This window comes from Thunnus albacares, chromosome 6 (genome assembly GCF_914725855.1).
Source record: "Thunnus albacares chromosome 6, fThuAlb1.1, whole genome shotgun sequence".
In the NCBI taxonomy this organism is placed as follows: Eukaryota; Metazoa; Chordata; class Actinopteri; order Scombriformes; family Scombridae; genus Thunnus; species Thunnus albacares.
In genome coordinates, this window is record NC_058111.1 from 19,939,377 (window position 1) to 19,961,840 (window position 22,464).

A 22,464-nucleotide genomic window follows, 5' to 3' on the forward strand; every position below is an offset into this window, starting at 1 on the left:
CACAACATATAATCTTCTAATGCATAAATATGAATTCCAATGAAACTAGCTTTTGCAGTATGTGTCATTTGGCAAATTGCCCAAACTTTGCACAATATCAACAATCAAAAAACACTTAAATTGTGAGTGTCACAATAGATGACAAGCCCATACACATCCATAAGTCCACCCACACAGGTGTTTTCACTTATGTTGCCTGATTAGACCTCTCAGGACTGTGTGGATATGTGCAACCATTGATTGACGTCTTCCCCACTTTCCTGTTAGTTTTGTTGCACTTATTAGGGTGCAGACTGTATTTCGCTCACCAATTATTTGTGAATTGACCCCACATCTTCCCGCAGAGTTCAATCTGATTGACAGGCAAAGTCGTTCTCAATATCCAGCAAGTTTGAGAGAGTGGGATTGAATACTCTCAGTGATGATTTTTTTCTATTCTTGTTTTGTATCCGCATGGTGAGATAATACAAGCAGCAATCTGTACAGTAACGAAGATTAATGACAGTAAAACATGTGATAAGATTTGATCATTTACAACTTTGTGGACTGCTGTCGTTAGCCCGCTAGCCATGCTAGCTTCCATCTCTACCTATGGTATTTCCTGTCCAGCAAGTAAAATTAGGGAAACTCCCTAAAAGCTTGGTACTTCACCCGGATGGGCATGGTTTTGCAGGACATAGCAGTGCACACTTCAGCAAGCTCTGTGCCTGTCTCAGCCCATGTTCTGAGTACACGCTCATGAGTTTTCCCACGATGGAGGGTGAGTAATGTTAGTTTTGTACAAATAATGTAGGTTACATCTTTTAATTTGCACTATCCAGTCATGCTAACATGACGTAATATGTGTCCCATGTCATGTGCCATGAAAATATTAGATGAAATTTACTGGCTAGCTAATGTTAGCTAATTATTAACAAGCTAACTTTATGTGAACAGGTTTCCTTTGTAAACAAGTGTCACATGTGGAGAACTTGGTAATGTTTGCCCTGTGGAGCTATAAAAAATTAAGTTACCCTAGTCTATTGTTAATGTTAAATTGGTTAACCCTAATGTTAAATTATATAACCCTAACATCACCAGTTTGCCAACAAATTTAAAGTGAATCACACCTTATTTTTAGCTGTTCGATTTACAATCAGCGAATGAGTGTATGAGAGTTGAGTTATGTGTGTGTGAGTGAGAGTGAGAATGAGTCAAGTAAAATCACAGCGTGACAGGACAGTAATGTAAATCTTTGTTCTTTGGGTTTACATTTTATACATCTATCCTTGGTGCCTTCATATGGCCCTTTCTTATAATCCTAGGTCTAACAACTTGAAAGACTGCAGCAAACTGAGACAGCTTTGGTAAGTGGAGGACTACTCCAGAATAGAGATACCCACCTTTGTGTTACAAAGAGAGTCATTTTGACCTGCCAACATGACAAAGCACCTTGTAGAAGACCTTCTACAGCTAAGGTACATTGGCAAACAATATAATAGATATAGTACAGCTATTGAATAATGATCTTTTGAATTTAAATACTTTGATATCTGATCAGAGACTCAAATCTACAGGTTTATGATTAATTTTGCAAATCTAAGTTTGTACGGCTGCGCCAATCATTGACTATCTTGCCTAGCAGGAGCATTCTCTGGAACATGTATATACCAAAAAGAGGTTCCATGTCCAGAGAAGGAAGAAATTGGACTGTGCAGCAAAACTGTTTATTCAGCATTTAAAGAGGTGAGTTTTTAGTTTTATTTTTAAAGCCTGATTCCGTATTTGATTTCCGCAAAACTGAAACGATGAGGCTCTACTTTTGTATAACAGGCTTATCTTTCTACTGTGAATTATTGGAGCACAGGGCTTAATCTTTCCAATGCACTGTAAGAGTAAGCATGGTAACGTGGATGTTTTGCAAAACTTTTGTTTTTAAATTATTTTAGGTGTGACACATTTAGTGTCAAAGGAGATGCCTCCAGAGCCAGAAAAGAAGATGCCATGAGAAGGCTAATACAAAAATTGGCCCAAACAAACCCACCAACCTCAAAATTTATCCATGTCAAAATTCCACTGGTGGAAGTTAACCAAAACCACACCAATGATTCACGATGTTGCTATTCAAGACATATCCACCCTTAAGTGAAATCCAGGGGTTGGTAGGACTGGGAATAACGTCTGTCACATTTGTGAAAAGAGCCTTGAAGCAATAAGTGTTGACAGACCTGTGTGTGCATGACTTGCGCAAACACCATAAAGAAAACCAGTCCCACTTCCCATCTAACACTACAAATCAGAACTATATCCACATGGTATTGGCAGGTAGTTACTCTGCTCTTGACCAGGAAAAGGAGAGGAGAGTGGCAAAATGGAAGGAGGAAGATGATGGGAATTGCTTCTTCTTTAGGAAGTGCACTAAGGTACAAGATGACATAACTTCTCATCAGTTTCTCTTCATTCACCAACATGCATAAGAGATCAGGCCCCTGCAGAGATATGGAGACATGGTTCTATTGGATGCAACTTACTTCTAAATATTCCATGCTTCTTTTTTTTGGTGGTATGAGCAAACGTCTGCTACAAAACCGTTTCAGAACTTATAGGTAAGAACAAAACCTCCAAGTCAATCACAGAAGCACTGAACCTCTTGAAGACGAGGAACCCTGAGTGGATACCAAGGTACTTCATGGCGGATTACAGCGAGCAAGAGATGCAGGCACTTGCCCAAGTGTTTCCAACAGCAGAGACACACATCTGTGCATTCCACAGAGAACGGGCCTGGCTCAAGTGGACTAAAGATGGTGAGTTTTGGCACCAAGTCCACACATCCACACAAACACACACACAGAAGAGAGAGATAGATAGAGAGAGAGAGAGAGAATTATGGACCTTTTCATTCTGTGTTAATTGTTGATGTGAAGAATAATCTATAGCTGTAAAGTGATATGGTCCAGCTGATAGTGATATTTCAGAGCCATTATCAGGTCTTATTGAACACTAACCAAAGTCTTCACATACCGTCAAAAACTTAAGATCTAGAAAAAGTATGAAATTTTTAAGTGGTAAATGTGTAGGAATCCTGAGTTAAACATGTCTTTCTTTATGTAGATGTAATGAAAACAGTGGAATACTGACTAAACGACCAAATAATGATTGTGACTGTAGGAAAGCACAAGCTTGCAGGCAGGAAACAGAAAGAACTGTTTGGGTCCAGACAGAGGAGAGCTGTTTGGTAGCAATAGGGACATTCGGGGAGTGTAGACAACGGAAAACTGAGGACATACGTTTAACAAAGATGGATTTCTACTAAAGAGGCAACATTATCAACATGTTAGTATTAACTAGGCTAATGGATGAAATTTTTTGCAGAGGAAAGGGTTGCACTTCAACAACATAATTTTCTGTGAAAATTAGTGCTGAAGTGCTGCACCAAAGCCATCCGATGAGCATATTCAAAAAAAGTAAAAGGTAGCACATCCCAAAATGTTTGTCAAAAATGACTAGATACTCACATATCACATGTTTATTTAGACACACATTACAAAAATAAACACTCACACGTTTTGGCACAAAGCCTTCATCTTACACCGGTTACTTGACGGCTGCCTCGCAGAACTGCAGCAGCATGTCTGTGTGTGCGATGTAAGTATTTTGTCATTTTTGACAAACATTTTGGGATGTGACAAACATTTTGAAAGATGAAATTTATTGTTGGTTTATCACTCCAAAATCTGACATTTAGGCCCTACTGCTGAGACAACATTTCAAAGGATGTTGCCTAGATTCTTCTCATTTTTAAGACTCAACTTTTTACAATACACAGCAACTGTATCTATCCCTTGCTATCAAACCAGGTTGTGGATTTTTCTGGAGAAATGTGTAAGCTGTGTTTAAATGTTTCAGGGATGGGAGGGTGTCTTTGGGGATATCTAATTATTAGACAGAATTATAATCTTTTTTTCTGGTTCCTTTTCAGAAATGGTGCAGAGCTTACACTCCTGAGGCATTTAATATTTCAGTGATCACCAACAATGGTGTCAAAACCACTAACAAAAATCTCAAGGCTTTTTACCTGAAAATCTCAGACACTTTAATCTTTAGTTGAGACTATTGTTAGAGAATTCATTCCTGAAAAAATTAAAGATTATGAGAGGTTGAATTATAGATATACAACAAGCCACAAAGGCTACAATAAGGATTTACCAGTCTTCCTACAAAACCGGCCAAGAAATGTGGACCTGCACTGTCTGAAGAGCATCGGTTCTGCTTCCCATTCCAGCACCCAGGATATTGTGGTCAGAGATGATGGTGCATGATTAGTCAGGAGTGAGCAATCTCACATCTTTTACTCTGTGGACCTCAGAGGGCCATCGTGTGAGTAGGGAGCATTTCAGGAGTCTTTCCTACCCTGCAAACACATGTTTGCCATTTCTAACTGCACCAAGCACTCATGGGATTCTCTCCTTCCAACATATACACAGTCTCCATATCTTTATCTAAACACCCTTGAAGATAGAAGAGAGGATAGTGGATGGATACAGAGGAGGGGGAGAGAGCATGGTGGATGGGTGAAGAGAGGGAGAAAAAGAGAACATCATGGACAGACACAGCGCAAAGGACAACATGCCACGGTGCATCAAATCTTCAAAACTTGCATTCAGAGAGGAACTGAAGAAGTTAACCTGTGATTCATATTCATGTGAAGACCTGACTTTCGAAAGATCAACTGAAGCACTGATGAATCTCAGAAAATCCTTCATAACACAGTGCCGGAGAGAAAACAGCTTCGTGCTAAATAAACAACATGAAATAGTTATGTTCAGAAATGACTGTGAAGTTCTTTGGGCTCTGCCACTTAATAAACTAAGGGCAAAACAAACCAAAAAATGGAAGTGAAACCAGGGAATGTTGTAATTTTTCTGCTTGCAATATTCGATAAAACGCAAAACATGATTAGCCTTTTGTATTAATTTCAGTGAGGCTGTACACAGTGGGAAAAAACAGGGAAGAAAATATCTAGCGTAGAATTGTGTTGTGACACAGATGTTTCCTCTCTCGTCTTGCAGCCCAAGGATGTGAATCTGATCCTTTCCAAAATGTGCCGAAATCTATGTCAGTCCTACATCTGTCAACACGCTGGTAAAGTCTGTAGTGGATTGTTGTGTTACTATAACATTGTGCCACCTGCATTTTTGGCTTTCTTGTTTTTTTATTCAATTAATGGATTGTATTTTTGTTTTATCTCACAGATGGGTGAAATGCTGCAGCAGTATGAGAGAAACATACATGAGCTTACACTTCAATATGAGCTAGGTTATGTGTGGAGATGTGTGTCATATATGAACAGTTAATTGTGCAGATGTATGTCTGTGTATATATGAATGTATACATAATATTCTATTAAAGTATTCCTATAATCTGTATATTTGGTCATGCATTTGTGTACATGGAAATAATTCTTGTGTGTGCCTTGTAAGCCTGTATGGGCTGAGCATCTTGAAGTAAGATAGGGCCCTCAGTTATTTTTAATGACATGTTATGATTAACACTAATATAACCAAATTATGAGACCCAAGGAGTTGCAACATACACAATTGCATGATTGCACCAACTGAAATGTAGTTTGGTGAGGAGTTCCCAAACTTTTCCATGTTAGGGACCCTAAAATAGATAGAACAGAAACCTTTTGGTGTGGAACCCCTGACAAGAGGTATCCTACCCCTGGCAATAAGTGAGGAAGGTGGCGTGTACTTGGTCTGTGACCTGGGACATGATGGAAATAAATTGCACTTATTTTTATTGTAGGCTACTCTATATGATAACCTGCATGCACCTTTGTAAGAATGCAGAGCAAAAATCCTGAACTATTTTGATTCGTTGAAAATGAGAACTTGGACTGAGTGGCAAAGTGTTTTATTTCTAAAGCTTGGAAAATTAGGCAAACTACACATACACGCATACAATATAAAATCAGTTTATTTGATGCATGTCAAGTATGAAGGCATACAGAGTTAGCTATTCATTTTTTCCTATAATTTGTATATTTGGTCACACACCTATGTATATGGAAATTGATAAGCTGCCTCGTAAGCCTGTCTATTGATGTAAGATACTACATTGATATCAGAATACAGATCCCCCATCTGAGTAGATTTTTGTTGTTGGACATAATTTTGTCCATCTAAATGTCACTATATTTTAGCCCTATTTAGTTGTACCTATTTTCCAGTATAACGTTATGATGGTCAATTTGAGAATTTATCAACAGTCAGGTAAAAGTCATTTGAAAATTACGGTGGCGCTTGCAGCCGTGCCAGCAGTATAAGGAGCAAAAATCTATGTGTATCTTTGTAAATTGATGATCACAAAAAAATTAAAAATCATCTCTGTTTAAAATTACAGTTAGGTGTGAGGTCTCCTGTAGGTTTAATCTTGGGGTTAAGGCAAACATTAGGTTGTTCATAAACAACTTTTTAGGATATAGTTTTGCTATCTTATCCAAAAAGTGACAAGACGACCCAATGCAAGCCGACAAGAACATGCATCAGGCACACAACACTGTGTGTGACGCAGGTCGTAAGGCACCGTGCCCGGGTGAAATAACAAGTTTATAGGGAGGCCCTAAATTAAGCCAGCCAGAATCCGGTCTGACTTCACCTTAAGGGTGGAACAATTTACCCTGTTATTATTCTAGTATTTTGTGATATTTTGTGATATCACGTAATTCAAGCAATCAATCAATCAGCCAGAGTGATTGAAAACACTTGTGCTTTATCTTTCAAAGCAGATGTTTCTGAGAGAATTTGCTTACAGCAAGTACCACATTATTGCTGTTAATTTCATCAAACGTGCATTACTGTGAAGATATACATTAAGTACCAGATCCATGGAAATAAGATATTTATTTTGAAATGTGTGCAATTTAAATAAAGTTTAACTATATGTAAATAGCAATCGATATATTGTTACACACACACACACAATCATACACCACTGGCCTGGCACTGTCACCACCCGAGTACACATTTTCATGACTTCAAATACATAAATGAATGGAGAAAGAAAGAGAGACAAACAATGTAAAGGCAAGAGTGAGGTGGCAGAAAGTCAAAGGAAGGACGGAAACCCAGCAGATGTTATCATTTGACAGCTGTTATCATTAGAGGTTCTGATGCTCTGATATAAAGACATTTTAATGAAGTACGCAGTCCAAATGAACAGCCTTTCTATGTGGAGCTGGGGTGGCACTGCCAAGCTGTATAGGCCACACTGCCAAACAGATCAGACAGAGAGGAAAGAGAGAGAGAGAGACAGAACGAGAGAAAGAGAAGCTAATGGAGAGGAGGAGGAGAGGAGGCAAGAGAGGAAGAGTAAGGATTTTAAAGGGTATAAAAGGTATTAGTGGGTGAGCGCAAGAAAGAGAAACAGACAGAAAAATGTGTGTGTGTGTGTGTGTGTGTGTGTGTGCATAAAGTGTTCTCTGGATAGCGTTCTCACAGCTGCAGGGAAAGGTGAAGGGGTTCAGATTCCAATTCAACAAAACACAGAGACCGCAGACACACACACACACACACACACACACACACACACACTCACACACTCTCTAAAGTACTCAGACGTGCATACTCTCTTTTGGCCAAAGTACTTTATAAAAGCTCACACTCTCAGGAATCTACATACACTCTGTGCTGGCCAGGGGGTGTTTTACTGTAGGCCAAGTCTACAAACATCTATACTGTCTTTTACTTACACAGACAAACAAAAAATGCATTTTCATATGCGCATAAATCCCACAAATATAGCATGTGCACAATTGCACACACACACACACACACACACACACAAACACACACACATACAAAACATACTTATACAACAATGGGATACTGACAAGGAAATTATGTCATTATGGGTGGGTTGTTGGCCGACTTCTTTCTAAATGTTCCCTTATCATTCTTCTCATTTCCTCCTCCTCCTTTCTTCTTCTCTCTTCCTCCCCTCCTTCTTTAATCCATTTACGGTAGTGTTGAAACGGAGTGACTCAGCTTCCAGAAAAAGCCCCATATCATAGTCAGTGGGTGTGTGTGTTTTTGCGTGTGTGTTTGGGCTGAATGACTGCATCAGCCTGAACAATAAGCACAGCACAGCGAACCAGACAGTGGAGCAGAGGTGTAAGTTTAAGTGTGTGTGTGTGTGTGTGTGTGTGTGTGTGTCTAGCAGGGGAATTTAAAGATGGACAGTAATAACGGTGTCAATTGCCAACAGCAGAGGGAGATGTGGAGCAGTCTGTTCTCCCGCTGCCCTTTCACTACAGCTGTCGCATTGACAAGGACAGTAGCACTCAGTGTAAGATGTATGTTACTGTTGCAGCCTCAGTCAGCACAGTCAGTATTTATGAAGATAACTTCAGATCTAAACTAAAAGTCTCCTCATCCCTCATCCACATAAAAATAAATTATCTTTTAGTCATCTTTTCAGATTCAGTTCATTATCTTCTTCTGTAAAGTTTGACATAAGATCAAACTTAAGGTAGAAAAAGTCTCAAGCTAACTAGCTAGCTAAAGGGGGTTGATGAATTTCCACTACCTGTACTTTTGCTGATGTGGTAATGCATATATTGTTTGGTTGCAAGTGTTATGTCCGCCATTGATGCTGCTTTCTGGACTGTGTTTCTCCATGTCACAAAAAAATGTCCTGGGCTGTGAAAGGAACAGGTTCTTTCTAGTGATGCAGATTTCACTCCCTCTTTTTGGAGTGTTGTTATCACTCACTTTCAAGACCTGTAAACACTACGAGTAAACCTGCAGCGCAGGGAGACGGAAAGGATGAGCAGATTGGTCTCCTCTAGCACTGTCCTTTATTCTCCGTGTGTGTTTGCGTGCATGTATTTGTGTATGTGCATATTTCCCTGCAGTCTTGTCCTTCTGTCACAAGGAGCTAAGGATGTATTATTCAGGATGGCCTCATAGTATAGATGCTCATGAACGCCTTAGGCAGAGTATGTGAGAGAGAGGGAGAAGGGGAAACAGAAAGGAGAGACAGAAACATAGAGGGAAGGGAAGCTGAAAATAGCGAGGGAAAGAAATTACATGAAGAGCAAAAAAAGCAAAAAAAAAGAAGGCAAAAAAGTAGAAGAATAGACACAGATAGAAATATTAAAGAGCTTCACTTAGAATTTTCTAACTGAATACATACAACTTAACTTGTGGACAGACAAACAAAAGAAAAATAAAAGTAGCAACATTACAGATGCAAAGTCACCCTGTGTAGGTGTGTGTGTGTGTTTTAACTGCCTAATCAGAGTCAATCCTGAGGCTGATGTCTGTCATCTTAAAGAAAACACCGCACATGTGACGTCTGTCTGCATGTACATGTGTGTGTCACACAAACATGTCTTTAAACATGTATTTAAAAAGATGACATCACCCTCACTTAGCTGTTTAAGTTGTTAAACACACAGCAGCTGAGGTGTGTCTGTCTGTGTACAAGTGTGTGTGTGTGTGTGTGTGTGTGTGTGTGTGTGTGTGTCTGTCTGTGTGCATGCCTAATAATTAGATTGCTACCAGATGAAGGCAATACTCCCAGTATCACAATTGTTGCAGTTTAACTGGATTATCTTTGTTCAGTGAACGCGAGCTGATCAGCAGACCTGGATTTCTTATCTTGTAAACTACACTGGAGAGTAGATATTTTAGTCGGATTTCTTGCTGTGTTTTGACTTTGTGCGTGCACCAGAAAGGTCATGTAGTACCAGATGGAACTTTGTGTTTCTACAAACAAGCAGCAGCATAGCTAACAGTGAAAAAATAGAGGGGGTGACAACAAATTTGCTTCTGTATCACAACTTAAACTTCAAGTAACCAAATTTAAGTAAACATGATTACTTACAGCGATGGGGATATAGCTGACTTACAAATGAGTAACTCAATAAAATTGCTAAACCTACATGTGGAGCTGCAACGATTAGTCAATTAATCAATCAGTTGATCGACAGAGAATTAATTGGTAATTATTTTGATAACTGAATAATTGTTTTAGTCATTTTTTTTCAGAAAAATGACAACTATTTGCTGGTTCCAGCTTCTTAAATGTGATGCTTTATACAACATACAAAATACTAAGTGAATTTCTTTGGATCTTGGACTGTTGATCAGACAAGACATTTGAAGACATTACCATGGGCTCTAAGAAATTCTAGCCTGTATTTTTTACAGTCTTTTGACGTTTTATAGACATAACGATCAATCAATGAATCAAGAAAATAATCAGCACATTAATCAATGATGAAAATAATTAGTTGAAATGTTAGTGCAGCCCTGTCTGCATCCCACAACCATATAATCAGAAGACAAACACATCAGAATCAAAGTCTCAAACCACAAAATTACTGTATTTCTAGGTACCTTCTCTCCACATCAAGCTCAGAAAGTTCACGGTCATGCACAGTTGTACATCATATGTGTCAGATGTGATTATGAAACCCAAAATAGTATCTGATTCATTTCTTATTTCAACCCAAAGTTGAGAACGCAGCAGCTTCATTTGCATGAAGCCTTTCCGATATGCTAACAGTATTGAAAATGATAAACTTCCCCTACAGCTCTCTGATTATTCCTTTTGCTCTTGGTGCAGTTCAGTCAACAACTTACAATTTCATGCCTACCGATCATTTGGTAAGAGCACACATCAGGATGGCTCATTTTGCAGGGTTTTTTCTTCAAATAAGCCCCTCGCAAATCATAAATCCAAAGAACTTTATGGCTCTTTGAAGACTCAAAACTGTGAAATCATCACTTTTTATGCATGATTTTTTCCCCTTCAACTACTTCACTGATACTGAAAGGGAGTCAGACTGTGTGCACTGACAAAAGGAAGACATTTTATCCTAAATTGAGCTTCAATTCAAAGTAGTTCCCCACTTTGAATTCTAGGACCCAAAAAATGTGTCTCCATTCCTGGAAAATCCCTCTGGGTATTATCAGTGCGTGAGATTCTTAAGCCAGAACGTGAAGTGAAAAAAAAAGTCCCTATGGCATTACAAAACTACTGTTTCAGTGGCCTGGTTTCTATTTTGTACAAATTTACTGTTTTACTAAAATACCCAAGTTCATGGAAAGGACTTGTGGAATCTGGATTTTAGGTGGATTCTCTCAAACCCCTTTCAGTTCTTTTTATAAATACCTGTATGCAGTGCAGTAGATCTGTATGGTAGTAGCGGTCGTGGTGAGCGTTGGCAGCAGCTAGCGTTAGCAAGTAGTCATTCCTGGCCTGTGTTGCCTTCGAGTTACAGTCACTTCTCTTAGCTTTCAACTGAAAAGAAAGAGACAACATTCCAATACTGCATTACAGTAACAGACTGGAGCCTTAAGGTTTTCTAAGTGGAAAGAATTAGTCCCTTCTTGGATTCTTGGCTCATTAAAGGTGTAACATGATACAACAACACATTTTTGTTTTTGTATCATGGTTTAAAAGAGTCTACTTGAAAACTCTGGGAGCGATTATGTTGTGTTTGTGTGTGCATGTCTTTGTGTAGGAGCCCTCTTACCTTTACACTTGCTTTCTGTAAACTAATTCTTGACTGAAATAGACCCAGTTTAGACCTGAAAAAGAAACACAAAACAGAGAAAGCTAGGGCAATTCATCTTGATGGATAATCTTCAACATCTAAAACTGCAAGGTTTTTGTTTAATTGCAACTGGTATCAAAACTATCAGGTTTAATTCAATAAATAAATACAAAGTAATCTGTGCTCGCACAAGATGTACACAAAAAAGTGTACATTCGATGTTTTTGACACCTCTTTTGACTATCATTTTACATTTAATTACAGTAAGTGTACACTGACAATGAATTAAGATAGAAAGAAGACAAAGATCCAGGGATTCCTATTTAATAATAACTCTGATCTCTAACCTCAAATTCAGAGCAGGCATCATAAATTGACCTTGAACAGGCTAGAGCCTGGTGGCAATAAATCTCAGCCTGATCCGGCCGTCAGGATTTATTGATGGTGACATCAGAAAGGGCTGTCTGATAAAGTGATGTGTGGCCTTCTTTTTGTTGTTCTACTGTGTTTATGTGCACAGATGCAGGCCGCATGTAACGTAACTCATCACACATACAGATGCAAAATGCATTAGGAGTGTGTGAGCATGTCTGTCGCTTGCCTATGTGTTTCTGCTGATGTTACCGTGTTAAATGTGCCAAGAGGTGTTAAAGGTACAAAATGAGTGCTGTGCCTCTGTATTCACAACAATTTCTTCCTGTGTGTTCTTTGCGCCCGACAATGACTAATGTCTCACCATTTTTCTCCACTGTAATACACACACACACACACACTCACACACACACTCACGTAATGGCACAGCAGTAATGCAGCAATTCCTTTAGCTGTGACTTTCTACTGAGTGATAGAGAACAAAAAAGAGTTGACTGGCCAATCGATGTGGGCGCTAACCAGAGCCAAGAATTCAATGAAGTGAAAATGTCTACTAGCTACTGATACCAAAGGCTGGGAGGAAAAAGCACTCATCAGCACTGGATCAAACTTTGGTACTAATTATGGTATTGCACAGTTTTAAAAAGTTGAATTCTCCAGTTCTCTACGATTCAGTGGTCTATTGTTTAAGAGAGCTTACTATGTTATGAAAAGCAAATGATCAGACACTAATGTCACATTAAAATCCTGATATATTTTGGTCTGCCTTAAAAGAGCAGATTTGAATTTTAAATATCTACACACTTGATTTAAGTTTAGTTTATTGGTTGAATTTACACCAACACAACCGCACTCACCAATGTTACTAAACTAAGACTCAACACTTGTGGTGTTTTGGTCTCTTGTTTGGGTGTGTATTTACTTTTGTCTGACTCTCTCTTACACACAATACACACACTGTGTGTAATTGATTGCTTCTTTCAACTTAGATGATGTTTCTGCTTCCCACCCTATCTCTCTCTCACGCACACATAGGCTCTCTCTGTGAGGTTAACCAACTCTGTTTTCATAATGGTATTCTTTCTGACAATGGAGACCATCTGTTTAGTCATCCCATTTCTACATTTACGTACATCCCTGCAAACACACACATGCTCGGTGCCGGGGTGAACTTACTTGGCCTCTATATCAGCTTTCTCTCGTACGGCGTGGGCAACCTGCTCGCAGTCGTAGTATTTTTTCTTGGCTTTGGCCAACTCCTTCACCGACTCCTGCAGCTCTGCCTGAATGCCACTCAACTGATCTATGGTCTGTGAAGAGAAAAAAGGGAAAATAGGGAAGCTAGGACGACCAACGTCAGTCACGTTAACTCAGTCTGAGTGCATAGAACGATGTTGCAGAGAGGGATAGAGAACAAAGATTGCTTGAGGAAAATATGACTAACTCCCACTGTCCATGTATCCACTCACCTTTTTGAGCTGCTGTTCCTTGTAGAGTCTAACAGTCTTAGCAGGCTCTGAAACCTGACTCTTGTAGTTGTCACACACATTGAGCCTGGACTGGCTCACCTGCACTGTACCTTCTAAGTAGGACCTCCACACTGCATACACATTTCTAATTAGAGAGAAGAAGCACAGAAGCACTGTATTGTTACTGTTCTGTAACGGACACTACCCCAAAAAGCAATTAGTTAGAAATTCATAAACTTCTTCTGCAAAATGGCAACATTTTTAAATTCCCTATACCGCTGCGTGGCAGCCACTGTGGGACTGAGAAACACATGCATACCCGACTATATCAGAGCAAGAAGGGGCATCTGTGAGTGTAGAGATGTTGCTGTATCTGCTAGAACCAACAAACATAAAGTGTGAACTGTGAGTGAACTGAGTTAATTTCTTCATCTCTGGTTTTTGTGACAACACTTTGGAGTTTTATATTTCAGTGCTGTGTGCCACAGAATCTTGGAAAAAGCCAACAGACTATGTATTTGGATTTCATCTGAGTTGTGCAGCTGTTTGTAGGTGCAAGCTATTCAGAAAAGATTGTGAGAACACAGCAACAGCAACCAACATTAGTTTCTAACTTTATGGAAATATGGCTGTATATTTCTTTAAGTCATACAGACACACACACACATGTACCTACCTGTAGTCTGTTCTCTGGTCATCAGGGTTGATTCCAGGCCAGTCCCTCTTCAAGTACTGACTGGCTAACTTCTGCAGAGCCTGAAAACACAAAAAAATAATGAGAATGATTAGAGTAATCCCTGTTTTCAAATTAGGAAAATGCCGACAGTTAGAATTTATTTCATTTTTCAGTTTAATGCACCTTATTCACTGATTTAGAACAGTGGATGAACTGTTGACCAGTACTACATTTAAAGTGTATAATATTTGATGATTTATGCTTTAATACGATTTACATAGATACTAAGTTGAAGTATTTTACACTGCAGACTGTATATAGGTCAAGACTTTACTAGTACAGTAACCCACTGCGAACAACTAGCTATAATATGGCTGGTTTGGATGTCACTCAAGCTAGGTCACGTCATGTGTGCTGTTTTCATTTGTACAGCTAAAATCTTGACTTTTGCACTCAGCCAACAATCCTACTATTAACTGAATCGCCTCATCGTCAGCAACAGTGAATCCCCAGTCAGCTCCTGCGAGTACGAGCAGAAACGCAAGGGCTGCAAGAAAGGGTAACCTACATCTTCTGGACTGGGTCACTGTGTCAGTAGCGGCAACTAGCAGACACTCTTCCCTTGTGTCGCTGTGTATTTGTGTGAATGTACAGTATGTATATGTACGTGTGGGGGGTGGGAGAGCAAATCCTCATTAATAAAACAGTTGTTAACGAACTAGAACAACAACTACAACGACCAAAACAGGACAAAAAAGAGCTTAGGGACACACTCCCGCAAGCCACGTTTTTCAAATCTTCTATCCCTCCCAAACAGATCTACATAGATCCTCCTCTTTCGCCCAATCAACAGCTCTCAGCTTTCGATCCTTCACTCTCCAGCTCTAATGTCTATAAATCTCACATGCCTATTTAAAATGTATTTCCCCATATCTCAATCCTCTCTCCACTCTCCCTCTCTCTGTCATCAAGCCGTTGGGTTGTCTTTATTTTTAAATTTCTACCCCTCTTTCACTCGTTATAAATATTTCAATGAATCACCTTCTATCTCTCTCTCAGCTTGCCCTTTTTACCTTTCGCAGATGGTGAATGAGGCCATTATCAAAACATCAAGCAGCTTGTTCTTTTGGTCCCTGGACCTTAAATTTATTTCCCTCCAGCTGAAATACAGGCCTGTGTCCTGTGGGAAACAATGCCCCACTGAACCCTGGCACCCACCAGCTAAATCCTCCAGAGGAAGGGGAGAGTCCAGCTTGTTCTACATAGAAGTAGAAATCTTGAAACCACTCCCCATTACCTCTGCAGTTTTCCTGTTTGTGTAAATTGGCAGTCAGTGGAGTAAATATTTTGTCGTAGATTAAATTGAGTGCAAAGGTCAGTGCTACTTTGAGTCACACTGTGTCATAATTGCTATGAAGTCATTTTAAACACATTCTAGAAGAATAAGAGTGGTTGGCCAATGCCAGTCTTTACCTGACTCTAGGGAAGAGTGATGTGGGTGTGATGACGAAAGACCGTGAGACTGTGTATGTGCATATTTGTTTGAAAAAAGGAAAGAAGAATGCGTGTGTGTGTGTGTGTGTGTGTGTGTGTGTGTGTGTGTGTGTGTGTGTGTGTGTGAGAAAGAGAGCTAGAGAGACACACAACATTAAAATTGCAATAGAATTGCTTGGGATTTAATTGCCTTCCTGCTGTCTAAACATGCGTCATTTGTGTATGTGTGTTTGTAAGTACAATATATGTATTTGTGTCTGTGTATGTTTGTGGAGGGGGGATAGGGTGGGGGGTGGGTGGGTGGGTGGGGGGTTAACTGAGGACAGTGACTGACAGCTGAGGCAGCTACTGACTAGGAGCTGGCAGGCTGACAGGAGGACTGATTTGACAGCTTGACTTCCACACCACAAATCCTTCTAATAATTTACCTCTCCTGTCTGATTCAAATCCCTAACACATAAAACCTAAAACCCTACTATAGTCACAGTAAAAATTACAAAACGTGATAGATAGTGACACATTTATGTAACAGCACAGTAACACCAGATAGGTTGGATTTGATCTAGCTGGACATCTGGGATCAGCCCCTCATTAGTGTCCCCTAGTGGGCACTATGACTTGCCAGCTGATTGTTGTGATTTGTTAGCACAGATAGCAGCATATTCACAAGTCGTCACATTCAGCACTGGGAGCGATGCTGCCTCCAGATGACTTAATGTTGACCCTGTTGGACAAGACGTGTACCACCTTCATGGCTGCAAACATTCTCTAATACCAGCAAACTTAAAACCTCTTTGATGAGTCAATAGTGACAGACCTGTTATCTGAGTGAGAGCAATGACAGCTAGACATGGCAATGATTGGATGGTGAGAGGCGCACTGAGTGACTGATAAGAGACGGTTTCACCGAGGTGCTGTTTTCTGATGCTCAATATCTCTCTCTTGCTTCCCATTTTCTTCAATTATCATATTCATTCTATCTCTGCTTCTTCCTCTATCTCCCCTTTTCTTTTGTCTGTTTTCTCCTCTTCTCTTCATTTTTCATCCTTCCATCCATTTCATTGTTTTCCTCTTTCACTAGCTGCAGTTACATGCACACTTTTTTTTATTCTGTTTGATATCATTTTTATTAAAGATTTCGGGTCAGCTGTTTAAATGAGATGTGATCTAATATGTTCTGGTGTTTACATTCACCAACGCATTCAATGGCATGCTCAAAAGTGATAAATACATCAGGGCGCTATGTCAAAATGTTCCTACTAACAACAACAAGGGGAGGGGGCTGAGCAAAACTGGGCAGAGACTCAGCAGCCAGACATTTCTCCACTCTCTGTTTAGGAGTGTTGCTACAATGAGCATAGTTGGTCCACCTTAAGTCAGTCCGCCTTAAGTGAACTGGTCAGGCTAGGCTAACCCATCGTTGCTAACTTCGGGGCTAACCCTCTTCACTTTAATCCGCAGGTGGCAAGCAGGGCATGGGAACTTGGCTTGGCTCTTAATGAGTTGTAGCATTTATTCACTGATAAATAGCCTTAACTGTACACACACTGCACTGCTATGTTCACAGATATACTGCTAACTTTATACATCCTCTCTCTCTGTCTCTCTCTCTCTCTCTCTCTCTCTCTGTCTGTCTCTACCGTCACATCACTTAATGTTAGCCCCACATGGGGAAAACAGGCAGAAAGACTATATTTATTCCAGCCAGAGAGAAGGGATCAGATTAAGCATTTACATGGTTATTAGGTGCTAATATTTTCCTATTGAATGGATTATCAAAGGTTTACACCACCCCTCTCAACCCAATTGAAAATTCCTTCTGAACAGGCCAGATCGGGCCAGTCTCTTCTGACTGAGGTGGTTACATGAGGCATTTTTATTCCGATTGAGTTATTATTCCGATTATTAGTGTGATATTAGGGTCCATGTAAACATAGCCACTCTCTCTATCTTCTCTGCACCTTTTATTTTCAACTGGACACCCTCCATCATTCCATCTTTTTTTCGATGCTGTCATTGCCCAACCACTACCTGAACAGCATGTTGCTATGGCAACCCCTCTTACCCTTCCTGTGTGGTCAGGGCAAGGTGGAACTGCTCCTTTTTAATACACACACATACAGTGAAAGACACACAGACATACACACACATCCTGCTTTTGTGATCAGAGTGGCAAAGGGGGTACTCAGACAGCAGGATATCCTGAGGAGACCAATGTGTGTGTGTGTGTATGTGTGTGTGTGTGTGACAGAGAGAGAGACACACAGAGAGAGAGAGGGTTTGATAGACAAAGAAAAAGTACAAGGAAGAGGAAGTGAGGCTGAGAAAAAGTGTTGAATATTGTGTATTTTTAGCATAATGATGTGTAATTATTTTCAGAATTGTAAAATGGTCACTGTGAATTAATTTGTGTGTTCAGAGCTGCAATCTAACATTTTCTAAATTACAGATAAAATCCAAGGGAGGTACTATTATTATTATTATATTATTTGAAGATGACATGTTTACTGTTAACTTTCATTTTCCACATCCAAAATTTGCCTTACAGTCCAAACGGCAACAACTGATGATTACTTTAGATTAAATTTAGAGATTAACTGTACCAACTGTAAAGAGGAGAGAAGGAATGATATTTGAGGGCATTGCTGTTAAAATCCTAATTAATTAGTGACTGACAATCAGTTTCTCTGTTTCATTCATCCCTTCACAACATTGCTCTTTCCATTTTCACTGTCCTCTCAGCTGCACAGCGCGACAAACAACTCTGCAGTCACCTTGATACTTCAGCCCTCTGTTTACTCTTCCACTTGCTTATTTTCTCCTGTGACTTGCTTGGTCACTTTCACTCACATTCTGCTGTCTCTTTCTTTCTGCTTTTGTGTGTCTGCCTTTTCAACCCCCTTACTTTCTCAACTTCCTCCTAAATCAATATACTTGATTTTCTCCCCAGTCTCTTCTTGTCTGCACTTCTCTTGCCTCGAAGCTCTCTGCCTTATTTATGCGTGTGTTGGGTTAGGATGTCTTTGACATCGACATCTGCAGAGTAAGCTAAGGTAAAGGCAAAGTATAAGTGTGAGGAGAGTGAGGGGAAGAGGAGCACGGCAGAGTGAGAAAGACAACAGAATTGAGCTGTTTTTGTTTTAAAAAAAATATTGCAACAGACAGCGATGAATTGTGAAAAGTTATTGCGTGTGATGCTGGTTGGGAGTGTGTGAGAGAAGAAATAGAAAACATCACTTTCTTAATCACTATCTCCTTCCTGTTCTCAGACTTCTTTCCAATCTATTAACCTTGTCAATATCAGTGTAGATCAAGATAGTGCGGATCGAAAGAAGAGGAGAGGAGAGGAGAGGAGAGGAGAGGAGAGGAGAGGAGAGGAGAGGAGAGGAGAGGAGAGGAGAGGAGAGGAGAGGAGAGGAGAGTCAGTCTGACATATAAACTGAACTTAAGAATTCACAATATATTTGGAGAACTTAAAGACCATGACACGCAGCCAAGAGGGTGAGGCTGATATAACGGTGCACTGCGAGTGCGCAGAAGGCTGCGGACACGCAGCGACAGCCACAGCAGGCTGGCCTTTTTGGGCAGTACAGTGAAGTGTGACCCCAGCCTAAAACTATGCCAGTAATGTTGATCGTGGGAGGGGAATACAGGACAAATAGCTCACACTAACACACACACAGAAAACTTTAGATTTAGAAATTAACCCCAGTTCCCTGAAAACATGAGTGAGGTATGTCATGGGGCACGCTCCCTGCACTGTCCCCCAGAAGCTATTTTACACTATGCCAGTCTTGACTGGCAGACAACGTGACGTCTGCTCCCTAGAGGAGGGACTTCCTCCCACTATAAAAGCCTGACTTAACATTCTCTCTTCAGTCTAAGTGAGCACACCTCTTTCTAGCTCCAGTCCAGGAGGGTGGTCTGGTGAGATACCTCACACAGAACCAGGGTTAATTTCTTAACCTTAAGTTCTCTTTCAACATTTGTTTTGGTATCTCACTATGGGATATAGAGACTCCCGTAATGCCAGACAAGCGTACCTTAAAGACTGGTCATTAACACATAGCCAGTTAAATAGGCATATTTGGTACTGAAACCACGCTCAAGACTGTATGAGACAGCGTAGGCGCAGTAACATCCAATTTATAGAATCTGTGTAGAAGTGTGAGGCTTTGCCCAGCTGGCAGCCACACATATCTCTTCAACAGAAACACCCTGAAACAGTGCCCAGGACACAGTCATGCCACAAGTGGAATGAGCATGTGGACCAACAGGGGGTTGCAACCCCTTGCTATCATAGGCCATGGCAATAGCCCCCATGATCCAGTATGACAAACACTGCTTCATAAGAGGTTATCCCAAATGGCGTGTGTTTGGGCATTGGTGTGTGCAGGTCTCCTCTTTGCATGGTCATGAACTGTGAGTGCCAACATAGCCTCTGCACTTTTGTAGGGCCTGGAACATGCCTTCTTTAACTTGCTCAGGAACAGAACATCTTCTGGGGGAATGGAGCAGGCGTCTGGCTGTGCCTGCCACGCTTCCCTGGTAACAGCGCACCAAGTAGCACATTTCTTCTTTTTAGCCCCTAGAGTGACAAGAGGGGTAGCTTGGTCTCCATGCGTTACACTGGCAGCAAAGGGTTTCTTATCCCACGCACCCTTGAGTTCCAGCAGCTTGCTCTGACCCCGGGCACCCACCTAGGGTTGGGGCTGATGTTTGGGTATGCTGTAAACTGGTCGAGCCACAGCTTGGGCAAACATCTGCCGCGGTGCAGTGGGTGCAGGAGGTGGCACTCTCCTGGGGAGACATAGCTGTAGTGCTTCACCTTTTCTCTTCTTTTCCTTGAAATGTCTTTGCATGGTGTCTACCATTTAGCCAAATAAGCCTTTTGGGTCCACGGGAAAGTAGAGCTGAGTCTTTTACTGAGAAAGACTGGATAGGTTTAGCCATCTAACTCTCTCTTGAGCGACCATCAGGGCCTTCCAGAGGCCTGGACAACACACCTGTGAAGAAGCAGGCAGAGGTCCGTCACCACACATAATTTGTCCTATAGGGTCAGAGTGGGTGAGGTTGACATGTCATCCTCTAATCCAGCCTGGTAGGCCAGCAGCAGCGATGACACGTTCACAGACATGGCCACCACCTTGTAGCCTTTTTCAGTCATTGATGACTGAAAACAAGAACACAGGGCGGGACTTGCCAAAGTCCAGTGAATGGTGGACTTTTGTGTGGGGTGAAGGTGAGATGCCAGCAGAGGTTCGATTGGAGGTATGTGGGAAAAACCTTTTTCTTCCATGTCGACGCAGTCAAATGCCAGCCCTCTTTTAGGGGGTTTGTGGCGGAGAGGGGATTGCTCAATGACCGGGTCACCTCCTCCAGGCACTCAGGAAAAGCTGGCAGTAGCTGTCGGGCCAAACCAAGCTTTGTAGCCACCCTCTTGTAGGCATCGTGCAGGTCCATGCTGGGGTTTAGAGATCCACTGCACATACCACCCACAGCCATTGGCATTGCAGCGAGTGGAAGGATAAAGGGCTCATCATCATCCTCCTCATCTTCTTCAGAACCAAAGCTAATGTACTCATCCTCTGAGTCAGAATCATCTTCCACAACATCACTGTGCTTCACCATCAGGCTGGCCTCGTGCTCATCGGGGTCGGTTAGCAGGAGGATGGCATCAAGCTGTTCATGCAGAAAGGGTGTCTGCCCCAGCAATTTTGTTTCCTTGGCAGGTGGCTTGACCTTGTCCATTGTGAGGGAAGGTTCATGCTCTGTCATTGGGTTTGCTACGTTTGATACGAGAAGCGGTAATCAGCTAGTATGGTGGCTAGCTGTTGGGTGACAGCCCAGCTACTAAACTCAGATAGCTATGCAGGTACAATTCGGCGACTGAGTGGTTAGCACACTCTAAGAACTGTGTTGCTAACCTGTAACCTTATAGGAGAAGGAAGTCCCTCCTCTAGGGAACAGATGTCACATCTGTCTGCCAGTCAAGACTGGCGTAGTGTAAAATAGCTTCTGGGAGACAGCACGGGGAGCATGCCCCATAGTGAGATACAGAAATGAATGCTGAAAGAGAACACAGAGCTCTTGATTGACAGCAGGTAATTGCAGCTGACTTCCTCACAGAGGGAACGTATGTTCTGACACGGTGAAAGGACAAAGGTTAAACGACAGCATCTTCACTTTCTTTGTTGCTCATTTTTGTCTTCTCCACACGACCCCTTTGGTTGTTTCATCTAGCTTTTTCCCTTTTTCGTGAAATGCTTGTGTCTATTTCTCTTTCCCTGCCTCTCTGTCTGTCCCTTACAGCTTACACCCTCCCCTCTGTGTCCCCTCTTTGTCTTACTTTCTGTCTGCCTGTCAGACCAGCTGATTGGCTTGATTTCTGTCTGTGTCGCCAGGAAGGGGCCAATGAGTGAGCAGAGTGGTTTCCATGAGTGGTCGACTACCTGAGCACCAAGTGGACAGAGCGACAAGAGGCAAGGGCAGACATTACATGATTAAATGCTATTGTGATTTAAAAAAAAAGGGAGCAAAGAATTAGTTTGCTTATTGGGTGCTGAAACCAAATATATTTCCCATGCATCACCTATTTATAAAAGAAACCACTGTAATCACACATTCCCACATACAAACACATACACACACACCTACAATTAGGAGGGAATCCATTGTCCTATTGAGTAGGGGGTTGTTGCTAGGCAACCTCTATTTCTAAGGTGAACAAGACAGTGCTGAGGAAGAAGAGCAAAGGATAGAGACAGAGCGAGGGATAGGGAGAGATAATGAATGTCTGAAACCAGAGGGGTTGACCATAGGAAACTCACACTTAATCATTCAAACCACACGCAAATGAACACACACAAACATACACACATAAACAAAAGCATATTTTCTTTCTT

General features: G+C 41.1%; 1 protein-coding gene and 1 long non-coding RNA gene across 7 annotated transcripts in view; one reads left to right on the forward strand and one right to left on the reverse strand.

Moving 5' to 3' along the window:
- The window catches only part of LOC122983853 (F-BAR and double SH3 domains protein 2-like), a 77,527-nt gene that overhangs the window by 25,802 nt on the left and 29,261 nt on the right, over positions 1–22,464 (reverse strand). For all 5 annotated transcript variants that reach the window (XM_044354014.1, XM_044354019.1, XM_044354015.1 and 2 more), the window contains exons 4-8: positions 14,066–14,145; positions 13,390–13,534; positions 13,097–13,230; positions 11,528–11,582; positions 11,164–11,292 (exon numbers count right to left, since the gene is read on the reverse strand). In XM_044354014.1, the coding sequence (XP_044209949.1) occupies positions 11,164–11,292; positions 11,528–11,582; positions 13,097–13,230; positions 13,390–13,534; positions 14,066–14,145 (543 nt within the window). The remainder of the gene's footprint in view (positions 1–11,163; positions 11,293–11,527; positions 11,583–13,096; positions 13,231–13,389; positions 13,535–14,065; positions 14,146–22,464) is intronic.
- On the forward strand, positions 207–5,377 carry LOC122983854. Of its 2 annotated transcripts, none has more exons than XR_006403778.1 (5): positions 207–760; positions 1,305–1,346; positions 1,622–1,725; positions 5,049–5,121; positions 5,232–5,377. It is a non-coding gene; the product is annotated as an uncharacterized LOC122983854 (long non-coding RNA). The 2 variants fall into 2 exon arrangements; XR_006403777.1 differs by having other exon boundaries at positions 1,625–1,725; positions 5,232–5,376.